General features: G+C 40.9%; 2 protein-coding genes across 2 annotated transcripts in view; both read left to right on the forward strand.

The window, feature by feature from the left end:
- LOC112055090 (uncharacterized) overlaps window positions 1-18,459 on the forward strand; it is a 55,001-nt gene that overhangs the window by 27,710 nt on the left and 8,832 nt on the right. The gene's annotated exons all lie outside the window — the stretch shown is intronic.
- Window positions 234-3,136, forward strand: LOC112055103 (uncharacterized). The gene is made up of 5 exons (XM_024095101.2): window positions 234-529; window positions 608-718; window positions 1,220-1,353; window positions 1,653-1,755; window positions 2,846-3,136. Exons 1-5 carry the CDS (start codon window positions 500-502, stop codon window positions 3,047-3,049), a joined length of 582 nt encoding a protein of 193 aa, XP_023950869.1. The 5' UTR covers window positions 234-499; the 3' UTR covers window positions 3,050-3,136.

The raw sequence follows: 18,459 nt of genomic DNA on the forward strand, positions 1-18,459 counted from the left end.
TATCCACTGGGCTATCACGGATCGTCAAGGTACCACAGGGTTTTTATTATTTCTACAAATGGGAAATTGGAATATTTTCTTTCCCGAAATTGGGAAGTTTCATTTGAAATTTTGGGGAATTAGGAAAATAGGTATTGGCAGCGCTGTGTATAATCTCTGAAATTGATGTATTGATTGTTGTCAAATCATCAAAATGTCATGTCAAACTTAACGATAACTTATGTTTTTGACTTTGACAATTGACGTCTCCGGTTTTTGAATTTGAGGTGTACAGCAGAAATAAAATGAAATCATAATTTTTATTTCTAATTTCTATCTATCACTGGAATTAAATAAAACAAGCAAACACAGAAAACATTCAAATAAGTGAAGTGAATATCTAATTGAATTTAAAAAGCTTTTAACTCTTTCACCTTTGATTTGAAGACATCCAAATCATATTTTATACAAAAACATTTATAGAAAAATAAATATTCTATCTGAAATCTCAACTTACAAAATGTTTGGAATAAAGAAATTAAATAATATAGTGAGTATAATTCCGTCGTGAATTCTGTTTAAATAAATTCTTCTGATTACAGTATCATTAACTCCTTTTAAATTACAGGTTAAATTAAACAGTATAATTAGAAGTAGTACCATTTCACGGAAGTGTTGTGCTCCATTGTGTCAACAAAAACGGCTCAAAAGTGATCTATATGAGCCAGACTATCTTATTGTAAGTATGTTTCTTGGGCATCATCACCAGCATATTTGAATAGACCATGACAGGACCTACCCTCCTTAGAAGAGGAGTTTTGTAGCCTAGATACAATAAGGGTTAGGCTTCAATATCGCTCCGCATGGGGAGGAGAAGAGTGATAAGGGAGATGCCAAAGTTTTAAACCCAGGACCTTTGTTTCTTAGATAAATAGCTGATTTCTAATGAAGTGAAGCGAGCCTCGATATATCCTCGGTAAAGGGCCCAGACTCACAGAGAGGTGGTGGTTCAATCCAAGTCCGCCTCTCTAAACACAGTCATCTTCAAGTAATTGGAGAGGAATGGAAATATTGGTCAAATATAAAACATGGCACATAATCTTTAAAAAAACTACAAATATTATACAAGAAGTTCAAAATTAATAAGCATAAAGCTGGAAGTTATGTTAACTTGATAAACTCTGGCACAGGACTGGCAGAGTTTGAATGTTTGCTCAGATGATTAATGTTTTCATTGCAGAGTATGGAACCAGATGAGCCTGTTTATGACTGTTTGAATTTTCAACTAAAGGGATATGATTTCACTGTGCTTGAATCTTGCCAAAAAGAAATACATAGATATGCTGAAATAATGGGAATACAGGTTGAAGAATGGTATGTATCCCAATTTGAATATATAAAACATTTAAGTATTATTTGAGATTGAAGTTGTAATCTATACTAATATTATATTGAGGTAAAGTTTGTGGTATTGTTGGGGGTAATCTCTGGATCTACTTAAGTGATTTAAAAAAAGTATTTACCTCTAGAAAGCCACATTATTTCTAAATGGCATAAGCTACATGGGAACAGGAACTACACAGGTGAAATAATGGGGTGTTGGGTAGTTGTTCTATATTTTGGTGGTGTGTAATGTGTTGTATTGATAATTTATGCTTTCCATATGATTACAGCTGGGCTACACCAGCTCAACAGTTAAAAGTTCACCGCTACAAACCTGCAAGCACAGCAGTAGAGTCTGAATATCATTTAAATGTCTATGAAAGGAATGTTCAGGTAAATTGAGTTGAGTTTTATCAAGTAAATGTGGCACATGTATGTGGTCACTTACAGTTCGTGTACTGTAGCATAGTGCAGGTGACAGTTCGTTTCACTCTTGAAAGTTATGTGCGATTCACAATAATAGTACGGATTATGAATGTCATATGGCGACTGTCACTTGCACCATGCTACAGCACACATAATATAGTTCAATATTAAAGGTTTCTTTCCTTGTCTATAGACTATATATTATCCCAGTATTCCTACGGGAACGTGCATCACGCGGGTGAAATTTGATATAAAACTGTAAACAGTTTGTCTGAAAATAAGCAGGGATCCATGACCTTTGGGTATTGAGTCCTAGCTTCTAGACTGTGTACTTTTTATATGGCTTAATGCCTTAAACCTGTAATTTGCATTAGAGCAGTTTATGAGTAAGATGGTAGTTTTAAAGCTAAAATACGCTATTTTATAAGAAGGGAAGCAAGTAGGTCTGTGGTACGCATAACATATCTCGAGAAGAGAGAAAGACCAATGTCGACCAATGGCAGCAAAATCGTAAATACTGCTCTCCCTTTGACTCTCAGTGAAGACAAAAATAGACAAAACTATTGGCATTGGAGTAATCTCACTCCCTCTCGCACCAACGCAATGTAAGAGATAGCGATATTTCTGGTTGTCCTGCCATTGGTTGGATTTTGTCTATTTCTCTTCACGAGATTAATCGATGGTCGCATCTTAGCGTCATTGGATAAACCTGTGTACTTTCGTTTTTAATTACGATGCTATTTTATTATTTATTCATTAATCATTTTGAAAGCCGTAATAGCTCAGTGGATATGACCTTTGCCTCTGATGCCGATGGGTGTGTGTTCGAATCTGGTCCGGGGCATGCACCTCCATCTTTTCAGTTGTGTGCATTTTAAGAAATTAAATATCACTTGTCTCAAACGGTGAAGGAAAACCATCCACCAACCATACACCCTCTCCGTTCCGTTCCGCTCCGGAGAGTCGTTCCGTCTGTCTTTATTTCAGCCTTCGGGTCACATCAGGCGATACTTCTGCGCTCGCCCAACTCCAATTATTTATTCATTAATCATTTTAGGTAAGTGATGTCCCCGCGTGGGCCCTCGGTACGTTGCTGCGAGTGTCGCGCGCACTACTGCCCGAGGGGTGTACGCTCAATGTGCACGAACACACGCCTGACCACGAGGAAATCCGCTACGTGCCGGACAACGAGCTGATCGACTTGCAACAACAGTTGGAAGACATGGGAGGAGCTCGCGCTGAGAAAAAGAAGAAAAAATAGTGTTGTCTATGGCTTTTTTATAATGAATAATTGTGTAGATATGAATGTAGAGTTTATAATATGAAATAAAACAATGTTTTTTAATAATTTTCATTTTTTTACGTATTAAATTGCAGATTGATAAATTTGGGTAGGCAGGGAGAACAACACGAGCGTAGAAGGAAGGGGAGTGTTAATTGATTGTCAAGGAATTCCTTAACCCTACTCCCATTGGTCACAAGTTCACGACTCTGCTCAGTGTTTTTCTCTCTGCCACGCGCTGGGCCCGCACGGTGAATCCATGAATTGCTAAAGTATTCGTTTCATAGTATGTACAAAACACATAAACAGCCTTTATATTCAGATATAAATACTAAGTATTTATACTAAATCGTTTCAGAGTATGTTCGCTACAAACTTACAAACGAACAAAAAATCTTTCGTCTTTATAATATTATTGTCATAGAATTATAACTTGTACCGACTCTTAAATCTATGAATATTGTTGACTAGCGGACGCCAGCGAAAATCATCAGTTTCGCAAATCTCGGGAAACCATGAATTTTTTCGGGATAAAAAGTAGCCTATGTGTTAATACAGAGTAAAATCTATTTCCATTCCAAATTTCAGCCAAATCGCTGTAGTAGTAGCGGCATTAAAGAGTAACAAACATCCAAACATCCATACAAACTTTCGCGTTTATAATATTAGTAGGATAAGGAAGAGTTCGGGTCTGAGGTTTTTATTAGTACCAGCTGATCGAACAACCTTTAAATTGTCACAATACAATATAAACCCACTACTATTATAAACGCAAATGTTTGTATGGATGTTTGTTGCTCTTTCATGCCAAAACTACTGAAACAATTTGGAATGGAATTACACACACACACATTGGCTACTTTTTTTTCCTAAATCCATTATTCTCGGATCTCTTTTCTGCTCAATGTCACGGGTAGATAACTATAGTTAGATTAGAACATATAGGTAGGTACATATGAGTAATTATCGAAATGTTTAAAAATGATTTCTCAAACCACAAGTGAGAGGTAGGTCACTGGTCATCACAACGCGATTGTATCATTATTATTCAGTGTTAATAATGCAATCGGTTGTTTTAAGTAGTAAACATATGTCGGCTATATCTAACTTGTGATATTCTGCCGTCATATTCAAAAAGGGTGCTACTACATGAAGTTCGAAATGAAGAAAAAATGAAAAAAAATTCAATTTTTTTTCTTTACAAGTTAGCCCTTGACTGCAATCTCACCTGATGGTAAGCGATGATGCAATCTAAGTTGGAAGTGGGCTAACTTGTTAGGGGGAGGGTGAAAATCCACACCCCTTTCGGTTTCTACACGATAGATACCTATCGTACCGGAACGCTAAATGGCTTGGCGGTACGTCTTTGCCGGTAGGGCAACTAGCCACGGTCGAAGCCTCCCACCAGCCCGACCTGGACCAATTAAGAAAACCTCAATCGGCCCAGCCGAGGATCGAACCCAGAACCTCCGTCTTTTAAATCCTCCGACTTTTAAAAATAAAGTGTTGGATAAACAAACGGATCGTAAAGCTTGCCACCATCCTTAAATGGCGACTAAGAACACGACCACTCAAGTCAAGAGTAACGACGAAGAAGAATAATGATGCTCTACTTCTATCGTATAGCGTTTTATCTACCTACTAACTCCACGGTTAACAACCGTACTCGAGGCCCAGAGGTCCTGGGTTCAATATCCGCCTACTGTATTATTGTCATTTGTCATCCCCACTATGCTCAGGCTCTATAAAATACATCAGATTAATATATTTAAAAAAATATTATAGTATGGTAACACTTACATATACTTTATGCTTATTTATTTTATTTATTTAAATACATATAAATATTAATTTTTCATCATTTCCATATGTAACTTAACGGTGTGACATAAACTCTGATTGAATTTTTCCGCACACCGGCATTCGTCGTCAGCACTCTGAGCTCGCAAACAATATACATGTAAAACACATAAAACATAAAAGGTACACTAAAATAACTTAAAATATAATAACCAAACGCTAGCATACACGAAGAAACAACTTAAATTTAACAAGTCAGGGTGTGTAAGCGAAAAGGATAACTGTCACATATTATACAGGTTGCTCCGACTTGTAACCGGAGATATAACACCCTATAACACCCGCAAATAATGTGGCTTTCTATTGGTTAAAGAATTATCAAAATCGACTTAGTAGATCCACACACTACTCAATATACATCACAAACTTTATCTCTTTAAAATAAAGTATACATTAATTACATATACCTACCTACATAGTTACACCGTCATAATACCAAGTAACTTAAATAGCCCCTTGGGAACTTACATTTGTCTAATTTGTCATTATAATTTGAGTGGCTCAACAAGACAAAATAAGAGCGTTTCGTATTGAATTAACGCAACCTAATACGATACCCACTGTTGTAACCGACCGACAGTCCTTTCCCCTCGTCAAAATAACCACCTTCTAACTTGCGACATCGCTCTGGACTGACTCTTAGAATAGGCTAAAATTATAACATTGCCTAAAGCTTATCCTAGCTAATACGTAAGTAGTAATAAACTAGACAACACTCCGAGGCGCAGTGGTATGCGCGGTGGATTTACAAGACGAAGGTCTTCGGTTCGATCCCCAGCCGGGCCGATTGAGGTTTTCTTAATTGGTCTAGGTCTGGCTAGTTACCACCCTACCGGCAAAGACGTACTGCCAAGCGTTTTAGCGTTCCAGTACGATGTCGTGTAGAAACCGAAAGGGGTGTGGATTTTTATCCTCCTCCTAACAAGTTAGCCCGCTTCTATCTTAGATTACATCATTACTTACCATAATTAGATAGTAGTCAAGGACTATCTTGTAAATAATAAAAAAAAATAGTGGGGGGTCGACCGACACTACACTTTCCGGAGTGGGGTCTGTAGTATTCCTGCACAAAATTAAACAGATGGGTGAAGTTCGTTTCTAATACAGACCTTAGACTATAACATGATAACGTTTAACTCTAACGATCACCAATGGCGTGCACTTCATAGATGCAAGCAAATGAGCTGTAATTAATAAGAAATTTTACATTTCCTACAGCCCGTACGTACAGTGCTTCTAGCTAAAAGCTTTATACTCCCCACTGACGATCACTATCAGATGTTAATGATTGTGACTGATGGGATTGCGACTATTAATTGACTTTTGAAGCCTCAATAGCTCAATAGTAAAGTGGGTGGACTTATATTATAAACGAGAGGTTGTGGTTCGATCCCCGCTCGCTGGGCTATCGTCGTACCCAGTCCTAACACAGCCTTTTCCAATATTTGTCATATTTGAAAAAAATAGCAAATAATCTTGAAAAAAAGAATTACTTGCTCTCAGTTTCACGGGGGTGCAACAACAAAAAACTTATTACCTACTTAAAAAAACTTAAAACTTATAAACCTACTTAACTCGAAATTTTCATTGACCCATAGGATTCGAATCCTGGACCCAAAGATCCACAGCCGCACACGTTAACCACTAAACCAGCGAGGTATCTGTAACCTGTATCAATATCAATAAATACCGCTATTACGTTATATCTATCTACCTAGATAGATGGAACATAGATATTTTGCAATAAATTTATCTCAATCTATCCGTGACCCGTCGGCACAGGTAAAGTTTGTACATCTTGGCCGGTTAGTCACATTCGCAGTAAATATTCAGGGCGCGCACCTTTGGTACTGGTACTTGCCTAGTGCCTACTACATCATTGTCGCCTCTCATAGGCAATCGACACTAATCCTAAAACTTATAGAAATACTAGCGGACGCCCACGACTTCGTCCGCTTGAATGCCCTTTTTAAACTTTTAAAAAACCAATTCCTTTGTAAAAAGATAAAAAATTATTTATTTTAATATCATCCGCGAAAAGACGACGAACCCACGCCACAACGTTATCCAGGTCCGACAAAATACTCTCTTTTTTTTATTCTTAACAAGTTAGCTCTTGACTACAATCTCACCTGATGGTAAGTGATGATGCAGTCTAAGATGGAAGCGGGCTAACTTGTAAGGAGGAGGATGAAAATCCACACCCCTTTTCGGTTTCTACACGACATCGTACCGGAACGCTAAATCGCTTGGCGGTACGTCTTTGTCGGTAACTAGCCACGGCCGAAGCCCACCAGCCAGACCTGGACCAATTAAGAAAATCTTCGGGGATCGAACCCAGGACCTCCGTTTTGTAAATCCACCGCGCATACCAGTGCGCCACGGAGGCCGTCAAACATCTCTACGTACTTTTCATCCCGAAATCGAAGCATTCTCAGGAGTTGTGACTCTACAACGTGCAATAGTATTTGGTCGGACCTGGGTGACGTTGTTGCATGGGTTCGTCGGATTTTCGCGGATGATAGCAAACTAAAAAAAATATCTATTCATGATGAATTTCCGCAAAGTAACGCCTGCTTCTATCCAATTCCTTTATACTTGTTTCTTGCGTGTAAGCTCCTATTTTTCGAAACGTGCTGATAAATTATATGGCCGCGTAGCGTAGTGGGTATTGACCCTCCTTTCTGCATCCAGCCGTGGGTTCGATTCCCCCTACTAGAAAATATTGGCGTGATAAGCAAGGATGTTTTCCAGTGCCTGGATGTATTTATATGTATAGTATATCATAATAGGTACCTACTTTGGGACTAAATCATAAGTATTGATGTGTGTATTGTGTAAGTATATTTGTTTATTTAAATAGCAATATCTAAATAACGAGTTACCACCATAGCGCCCAAGAGGAATTTGTAGCTCTATGGAATTAACTCTCTATAAAATGGTTCTTAACTGTTGCTTAATTAATAGTTATACAACTTAACAGCTACAAATTGTGTGGTACATTATCTCGTTCCGACACTCAGAAAATTTCATTACCTGGTAACCCAGTTAGCTACCAGAATCAAAAATTTTCGTAAATATAAAAATTGAGCATCTCATCAAGATGAAGCTACTCACGGAAAATCAACTTGAAAAATGCTGTAATCAATTGTAAAATGTATATCAAGAAGTTCGAATCAAAAGTATATGAACTTCTTTGATTGCCTTTTGTGTTTACTCCCATAAAAGCTTTAACCTTAGATTTGCAAAAATGCCTTCACGTACCGAGTGCATAAAAATACCAGAGACAATACAAGTCATGCGCACAAAGCAGTTGTATGTCATCGAGTGGCGTACACATCTTGATCCACATCCGAATCTGTTCCTATCATCGCGGCAGTTGCATCACCGCAGACCTCTTACCTTGGTTAAATAATGTACGGTTAACAGTCGAGAGGCAAAATTATTAAATCATCAATATGCTTTACGACCTCTATATCATGTTTTGAGGCAATTATACCTATAGTGGCATTGATTTATATTATTTTTCCAATGTTTGCTAAGCGATTACAAAATAATAGAATTTTTAGAAAAAACTAATAAACTGCCGGCTAAGTGTGTGTCGTGCCACGCGCAGTGTAGGGTAGTTAGCACTTTAATCCCTTATGTAATGCACATACATACCGACAACGATACCCCACAATAGAGGATATACGATAAAAAATTCATTCTCACTTTGCATGTAGGGAAGGAACTCCAAAAATTATTTTTTCAAATTTTCTTTTTGAACCTGCTGATAAAGAAGACTTAGAAAAGATTATAGATAAATAGTAAATTATAAATGGAAATAGTTACCACCGTTATCCATGGCTAGGCTTATTTAAAGTAAGTGGGTGTTTTAGATTTCGTTGCAAACGAATGGCGTTGATTATTTAATATTCGGAGAAGGTCAGAAAGGCAAGTAAACACTATAATAATTATGACTTACGTTTCACAAACAACTGGCTCGGGTTCATCCAAGGTTTTGATGCCATGTTTTATTTTTAAACGTTTGTAACCTTCTTCGGTAAATGTGCTGATCTAATACAAATTTTCATTGAAATTCATTGAGCCGTAGCGGAGGTTATACGAACTTTGAGGCAGATTTAAATGTAAAAAAAAACTTTTTCCTTTTTTAATATATACTAGCGGATATCCGCGACTTTGCACGGATTCTCTAGGACCGCGTAACATTTTTTTCGAACTATATTTCCTTACATCTAATAAAACAAAGCCTTCTACGACATTAAGCGAAACTTAATGTAAGGTAGACCGTACTTACAAAAACTGCATGAAAGTCGCTCATTTTGTTCAAACAAAAAAAATGTCGTTTGAATTTTTTTTGTCTATTTATTTTTATACTAATCAAAATACTTACAGATAAATTATTATAAATTCAAACGAGGAGTAGTTGTCTTTTTGTTCACTTATGAATAAATATTTATCCCAATACAATATTTGTCATGAACATTTTTAATGGAAATCGACATAGACAAATTGTTAGGCCTTCTTATACTTTTTTCGCTTCAGATTTAATTTACAATAAAAATACCTATAGGTACTTAACCGTTAAACTGTTTCATAATGTGTCAATCAATGAAAATTTTATACTATAGATAGATTACGTCCCTACAAAATCACCGCAAAAAGTGATCCGTAATAGGCTACAATACTGAGCACACACATGCACAATTGTCTTTAAATCTATTATATATTTATGTATGTATATATAGTTTTTACACTTCCTGAACACACAACTCGACATTGTAGATGATATTTAGGTTTTATTTGATTAAATAATGTTCGTTGTTGACCACAACTAACATTTAGTTTACTATAAATTTCCTCTTTTGAGCGCCTCATTTTTCATACGCTAGTAACACATCTAACAGTATTTAACATCATTGTTGTCAATATTATTTAGTTACGTAAAATCGTCAACTGAGTACTGAGCAAGTATTATTTGTTTATTGTATCAGCTCCTAAAGTAACACTCTGTAGAAAACAATTTCCCAATAACCGACATCGATCGAACGGATGTAGGTAAGTATGAGTAGTGAGTACCTATGCACCACTACCTAATCATAATCTATACTCTACTCTGTAGGGCTGATACTTACCTATGGGCCAATTTTTTTTTTCACCACGAAATCTCGAAAACCCTTTGACGTACAAAGATGAAATTTGGCAGAGAAGTAGTTTATAGTAGTAGAGATCCACTAAGAACGAATATTACGACACGGCCGGATCAAGTCAAAGGGTAGAACAGCTCCACAGTTAAAAGGCCGTAATAAAATTCGAAAGGTCTAAGATTCTACGGTTGATCCTCTTACATAGGATTTTAATAAATCGAATGGATAGTTAAATGTTATTTGTGTTTGTGCCACGCAACAAATTTTTTAACTACGTTTTCAAAATATACTCAGAGGCACAATTATTATAATTAAGAGTATGTTATGTTGGCATATGTAATGCAGATTGGCACACTTCACGTAGAAAATTAAGAAAATTCTCAGGTATGCAGGATTCCTCACGATGTTTTTCCTTCACCGTTTAAGACACATGATATTTTTATTTGTGCACATAACTGAAAAGTTGGAGATGCATGCACCGGATCGGACAGAGGCGTCTCTAGTTCATGTAACGCCCGGGTGCAATTATCACCCTAGCATCTTCTAGTACCTAAGCGTGCTGAGCACTGTTCAAATGGAATATGTGCAAACAGCACTTGAAGTTAACATAAACTGTCGGTGTAGCAACCAAACTAGACCCATTTATTGAAGAAGAGCTCTAGATGTCATGCAATGTGTAGGTATGCAAACCGGAGTATTTTTTACGTGAGGTTACGTAGGTTATACCCGGGCTCGCCATCATAACCCGCTCGGCGAGTGGCCCTCGGCCCTATGATCGCGGCGCCCGGTTGCAACGCCCTCTTGCACTATAGGTAAAGACGCCTCTGGGACCGGATTCGATAACTCCGGAAGCGGAGGCAGAGGTCATGTCCACTTGGTTATCACAGCATTCAACTAAACTAATGTTTAGTTTGGAATAATATCACAGTTAGATATCTATAAAAATACCAGCCCTAGCTGTCAATGCGTATGAGAATATCAAAACGTGATCTGGTAAACTTAGTGGCAGACAATTACCTCATCATTTGTGCTACAGTCTACAGCGTTCAGCACAACGCAACGTTTCGCATTTTAACGCAATGTCCACACTGAGAGTGAGATGTAATACATAATTATACGATTTCAAGTTTAAACAGAAGAATAGTGCTCAAATTGAGTAATAACCGTATTTAAGGTACTCGAAGCATATCCAGAACTTAATTTCGAGCTACTTACGAGACTTCGAGGTCATCGGTGATTTCGCATCGTTTGAATCGCTATATATTATGCTCTTGAATATGTTTGATCTGTTTACGCACGTGTTCCCATTATCAGAATAGAGAAGTAGAAGAAATTTATGATTTTAAAGTGTTTTTCAGATAGGATGAGTAGGTGACAGTAGCCTTATGACGTTCATAATACGTACTATTATCGTGAAACGCGGCAAACTTTCAAAAGCGAAACGAACTGTCACCGTACCCATGCTATCTGAAAAACACTATAATGTGTAAAGGACACTATAATGTGTAGCTGAATAAACCACCGTCATATCAACAAAACTTAATAGATTTTAACGTCGTTTTTTAACCGACCTTGACAATTACCAATGAATATGTTTAAGTAAATCTTTCGTACCATTCATAAAATGATAACCTTCTCAATCATTAGAAGATTAATATTAATTACTTAAAGATCTTTTAATGTTATTGCATCGTCTTCTTTGTCGATAACAATCAGCAGTTTCAAAAATTTAATGCATTGTAATAGTGGAAATTATTTGAACGATTTCAATATTATTATAGATACCTATCTGCTTTATACCTAACGTTGTGAAAACAAAGTTAGTAAGTGCTGATCGTGATTCGGTAAAATATTCTTCAAGGCGAATGATAGGTACTTAGAATATAATCCGTACATAGAAATAAAATTTAATTGTATGATGTGTAAGATTTTGAAATATGTAACGGCCATTGTGCAGTCGTTATTTTATTTCGAGGATCTGTGGTGTGTTTGATTTTTGACTCAGACAAACTTTTTTTTTAATAATATTTGCTATATTATTATTAAAATATGACCAATATTCTAATTCCCCTCCAACTAGTCGAGACTGACTAGTTTGAGGGGACTGTGCTAGGAGTGGGTACGACAATAGTCCAACAGGGCGGGGATCGAACCACCACGCCTCGGTTATGAGTCCAACCGCTCTTACCGTTGAACTATTGAGGCTTTATTAAATAGTTTCTTATGGTATTTTAGGTTTCTTATATTATTTATATAAATTATATTGTTTCTTATGTTATTTTAGGTGACGTAAAGGTCGTCTTTTGGCAGGATTCGGTTTTTTATCATACTTCATCATACTAATATTATAAAGGCGAAAGTTCGAGTGTAAGTGTGTGTTGAAATTTGTGATTCAGCTGAAATTTGGAATGGAAATAGATTTTACTTTGGTTAATCACATAAGCTTGAGATTTGGTTAATCTTTTTATCCCGGAAAAGTTCATTGCTCCCGCGGGAATTGTGAAAAACTGAAATCCACGCGGACGAAGTCCACTAGGCTTCGGCTAGTAAGAAATAAAATAGACTCGCGCTTGACCACCAATTCACCTGACGGTAAGTGTAGATGTGGCCTAAGGTGGAACGCGCTTGCCTAGAAGATGCCTATTCACTCATATCATATAGATGCCCATGGTAGTAAGAATTAGGAAACACGGACGTCGGGAGAGAGTTCCATACCCGAGTCATGCGCACCTACAAGAAACCAAAAGGCAAATCGCTTCTTACAAGTTCTAGGGTTGTCAATGACATAGGAATGGAAACCTAACCCGATGCAGTGCCAGATGGTAAATGCCATGCCTGAAAACTGAATATGTCCCTAACTTTAAGTAATGTTGCGGAAGAAATATTTAGTTACATAAGGTTTTATAATAGTACACATACATCATCGATTCGTATGAATTCTACGACGCCTAAGTCTGTAGATATAATTTTATATTTCCTTTTATTTTATTTTTATATTATGTTCAGGTTAGGTTAGTTACCTACTAGTAATTTAAATATTACTGTATTTAGTTGCATATGTATAATTGTAAAAGTGTACTTGAAATAGAAGGTTTAATAAAACAATATGTTACATAAGGTATTTATGTACAATTTCATCGGTGTTAAGAATATTTGACGTCATAGCTCTGTATCTTAATTATTTTTGAAACCGCAAAGCGTGGCAGTATATCGCTATGAATAGTCCACTTTGTAAAATGTAAACTAAAAAATACATACCTAGCTATCAAAACAATTTCGAAACTAAAATATGAAACTACGAAGTTTCCGACAACGTAAAGGGCTCTTTGACTCCAAGGTACGCAGGATAGGTCGCAGACCAAAAGTGGAATAAAACAAAGTCAGTCCATTCATTTGCCAAATAGAGGCAATGTTGTAATCAACAGAATCGACTAATTCTTTGGGATGTTACCCTCCAGCACAGAATACATATAACAAAAATGCAATCGCGTCTGTACATATAGACAGATGTCTATCTGATAACGATAAACTGGAAAACTACAAAAAGGATTTTCGTGTGGTTTCCACCAAAGAGTTTTATGAGGAAGGTATGATGGTCTGTAAATTCGATTGAAATATGACTAGGATGCCGTCCAACTCGCATTGGTGCAACGTGGTGATTCTAAACTCTATATCCGTTCTCCTGTGAAGAGAGAGGCTGAAATAGGCTAAAATACTTACTATGGGTTGTTCAAGCCGCTTGGAATCCTTCGTCGAAGACGTTGCCTAATCCCTTTGAAATAAGTATAACAAAACAGCACATGATGGGATAAAGTTGGTCTTCTGAAATTGTCTTTTATAAAGATGGTCTTTGGAAAAGATGGTCACGTACCTACCTACAATGAATATTTACTAATAGATTTTTCGCGGACGAAGTCTGCTATTATTTTAAAAAACTTCATGAAAAGGTAAAATGAAAAAGCTTATTTTGAATGGACCACATGAGCACCAGGCCTTTGTTCTTACAAAAGGTATAATAAAAATGTATCTTAATCACACTGCGCTGCTCAATCCGGTTCAGCCGGCAGGGTGTTCGAATTTGACCTGTTGCCATCAATATCAGATGGTGATGATGATCCTAGAGTCTAGACATAGGGATGTAAACTACCAAATTCTCAGCTCTGAGCTGCTACAGAGAAGCTCTTGGGTGAAAAAGCCCGACTCAGGACTCGAATTTAGGACCTCATGATCCGAAGCCGCCCAGGCTAGCCACTAAACCAACAAGGCAGTCAATAATTGAATTTAAAAAAATGTTTATTGATTCACAATATTTAAAATAGATCTGTCATCTCCACCCTAGGATTGCGGTAATTATATTTCTACAATTGTAAAACATAGTAAGTTCTACAGTTTGAAAAAAAATTAAACCTTACCTTAAAACAAACCTTACTCATATAAACTCTAGGCACGCGAAGAATCGTTTCAAGCATTAAGCCTTACTAACATTTGAAGTTGACCGTCTTTTTTTGTTGTGTTCCTGTTGCTCATTTGATTGCATGTTACGCAATATCGCTATTATGAACATTAAATCTGCCATTTTGTGCGACTTTGCGGTTTCTTAATGCATTTTTACAATGTGCCTAATTCAGTGGGATAAAAAGTAACGCGAGTTACTCTAAAAACTTTTAAAACAATGAAACACAAACCTGACCTAGCACAAATTAAGTTATGGAATGTAAGGTCTCAAGGTTATGATTGCTTTAAACACCATCAGTAACTTTAGTGTTAGCAGGAATCTGTCACTACAGTTTTGGATTGACAGGTGGCTTTTAAGATAACCTCCTTTTGATAAACAATTCGACCACTAACTAAATTAAACCAACGAAGCTATTAAACTTAATAATAGGAACGGCCTATGAAGGTGGCCGTGCGAGGACTGCCCTATGAGACCCCGAACGAAGACGTCGTCAGGGGCCTCCAAGCTTTGGGCTTTCCCGCAGACGCCGCCCGTGCTTTACCACCACCAAGAGGAAAGCACGGGTGCACATACTTCGTCACCTTGGCACACATGCCGAACGAAGAGATGCAGCGGCTCTATCGGGTGACGGAGCTGCTCAACATGCCCCAGATAACCATCGAGGGATGGAGGGGGGGAAAGAAACCCCCCCAATGCCACAGATGCCAAATTTTTGGACATTCATCGACAAACTGCCACCGCCCCATCAAGTGTGTGCGGTGTGCAGGCCCTCACGCCGCCAGCGAATGTCCCCGGCCAAGGGACGAACTGCCCACCTGCGCGAACTGCGGGAAGGCACATCGGGCAAGCGATATGGCTTGCAAGGTGTTGAAAAAGGAGGCAAGAAAGAGGGGTATTACTCTCCCCCCTCCTCGCCCAGGAGCACAGCAACACCAGCAGGCCAGACGCGACCCGCAGCCGGCACGAGTACCCCAACAAGTACCACCTACGACCCAGCGCGCTACCGACAGAAGACAGCAGCAGGCAACTTCCAGCCAGGCTGCACCTAGTACTCTGATCCCGCCAGCAAACCCGCCCACGGAAAGGGGAAAGGCGCCGCGCAGCAGACGCGGACGCAGAGGCGGCCGTCGTCACCAAACAGAGCCTGCAGCGGCATCGACCCCCCACCCGCAAGCGGAAGCGGCGGAAGTACCTACAGTACCGGCTGAACCACCTTTACGGCCAGTCCCAGAACAAACCGAGGGACCTGCTCAACCGGACCGTGAAGTGCCCACGACGGAAGCAGAAACAACACCACCAGCTCCATCAACCTCCAGACCACAGGGCGTTGGCGAACCACATGCGGCGTCGACCTCAGCCCCCAAACCACAACGCCCCACTCACAGGAGAACAAGAATGGGGCCACAACCAACAACCTCAACCGAGACTCCACCTCAAGCCCCACCATCAGCCCCCCCCACGAACCAGGGGGAAGCCACGCCCACCCTGGACCTATCAGCCATAGTCCGGGTGGTAGTGGAAGCGCTGATGGCCGGGCTGACCGTATACCTCCAGGGCCAGGGACCGGTGGCGGCCATTCAGACAGGAATGGCAGCCTTACTCCGTCACATCACCAACTAAGAGTAATCTATTGGAACCCAGGCGGCATTAAGGGCCGTATCAGAGAGCTCATCACAATCACCCAGTTGCAGGACGCTCATGTCGTCCTCCTGGGAGAAACGAAGCTCCACAACAACTTCGAGCTTCGTGTCCCCAACTTCTTCGTGTACCGTCGCGACGAAGTCTCCCCCAGAGGAAATGCCTATAGAGGCACGGCGGCTCTGGTGAGGAGAGACTTAGTGCACGAGGAACTGGACCACACTCCGTACCGATCCCTACGTACACAAGGAGTACGGATCCAGATTGGAGAAAAAGAGCTCCACCTGTATGCCGCCTACAAACCACCGAATGAAGAGTACCACGGCATGGACGTCCAGGCACTGCTGGAACCACAACGCCCTACACTGGTCGTGGGTGACCTTAACGCGAAACACCCGGCTTGGGGATCGCGCGTCATCAATACGGCTGGAAGGGCGCTACTGGAAGACAGCGAGAATCGCCAGTTTGGGGTGTTGGCTCCATCATCGCCGACCAACATCCCAACAGATCCCAACAGGCAGCCCGACATACTGGACATCGTGCTGCACCACAGGATTGACCACCTGCTCAGTGTCGACGTCATATATAACGCCGACACGGAACACCAACCAATTATGGTCACGCTCAATCTCCAGCGCGACTGCACGATACCGAGACCCCCCAGAACCTCAACAGACTGGGAGAGATATGCAGACGCGCTGTCGAAGCTAGAGCTCACAGGCCCTTTCACGACCCCGCTAGAGGTCGACCGAGCTACGGAAACCCTGACGAAGGCCATCAAAACCGCCAAGGACGAAGCCACGTCGACCCTCCGCCACCCCGGCCGTCGAGACCTGCTGCCGAGCTCGCTTCGGCGCATGTTCGAAGACAAACGCGCCCTACGAAAACTGTGGGCGCGAACTCGCTGCCCGAGAGTGAAGCGCAACCTCAACCACCTTGCGGAGAAGATAGTGATAGCTTTGGAGAACCACGCCGCCGATGACTGGGACAAACAAATCGACGCGGCGTCGGAGTCCGAAACTTCACTGCACCATCTCTGCAAGACGCTTACCAAAACGACCTCACCCGTCTACCCGCTGCTCGACAGCGAGGGAAGACGAAGATACTCCGCCAAAGACAGATCGGAAATTCTGGCGGAGTATATGGAACACCAGTTCAATCCGAACCCACCGGCCACAGACCCTACAACAACCGAGCACATTGCAGCGATCGAACACCAAATTGAAGAGTTCCTCACAACCCAACCTCTACCGCTCCGGGGCGACTATTTCATCTCCCCGTCTGAACTGAGGAAAGCCGTCTTCCAACTACCCAAAAGGAAGGCGGCGGGTTATGATGGAATTCCGATCGCCGCAATCCAACAGCTGCCAAGAAGAGCCCTTGTAGCTCTCACGAGACTCTTCAACGGAGTACTTCGCACTGGGCATTTCCCCGAAATATGGAAACGAGGAAAGGTTGTCACCATCCCGAAACCAGGAAAGGACCGTCGTCTCCCAGGAAGCTACCGTCCGATCACACTTCTGCCACACATCGCCAAGCTGTTTGAGCGTCTGCTGCTGCGAAGGCTGTCTCCCCACATTCAACTGCGAAATGAGCAGTTCGGCTTTCGCAGTAACCATTCTACGACGCTCCAGCTGGCTCGAGGACTTCACTTCATCGCCAGTGAGAAGAACAAAGGGCACTGCACCGTCGGAGTCTTCCTCGACATAGAGAAAGCCTTCGACCGTGTGTGGCATGCCGGCCTCCTGGCGAAGCTGTTGAAGAACACCACCGTGCCACCAGCACTAGTGCGGCTAGTGGCTTCCTTCCTGGAGGGCAGAACATTCCACATTGCCGTAGAGGGCGCAGAGTCCCAGCCACGTCCGATACGCGCCGGAGTACCACAAGGCAGTTGTCTATCGCCGAGCCTGTACGCCCTATATACGGATGACATCCCTACCCTCGCCGGTCACCTGCGCGAGGGGGAGGAAGACGTACTGTTATCACTGTTTGCTGATGACAGTGCGTACTTCGCGTCGTCCTACCACCAAATCATCGCCACCAACCGCATGCAGCGTCTGCTGGATTTGCTCCCGGAATGGCTGGACAAATGGAGAATGGCCGTCAACGTGGGGAAGACGGCCGCCATAGCGTTCGGCATCCGGATCCCGCTGCGGACACTCCAATTACGAGGGCAGGACATAGGTTGGCAGACCTCAGTCCGCTACCTGGGATGCACCATCGACGCCAGCCTGACCATGATACACATGGTGAACCACGCCGTGTGTCAGGCGGCGGCGGCCAAG

The sequence above is a fragment of the Bicyclus anynana genome, chromosome 9, assembly GCF_947172395.1.
Source record: "Bicyclus anynana chromosome 9, ilBicAnyn1.1, whole genome shotgun sequence".
Classification (NCBI taxonomy): domain Eukaryota; kingdom Metazoa; phylum Arthropoda; class Insecta; order Lepidoptera; family Nymphalidae; genus Bicyclus; species Bicyclus anynana.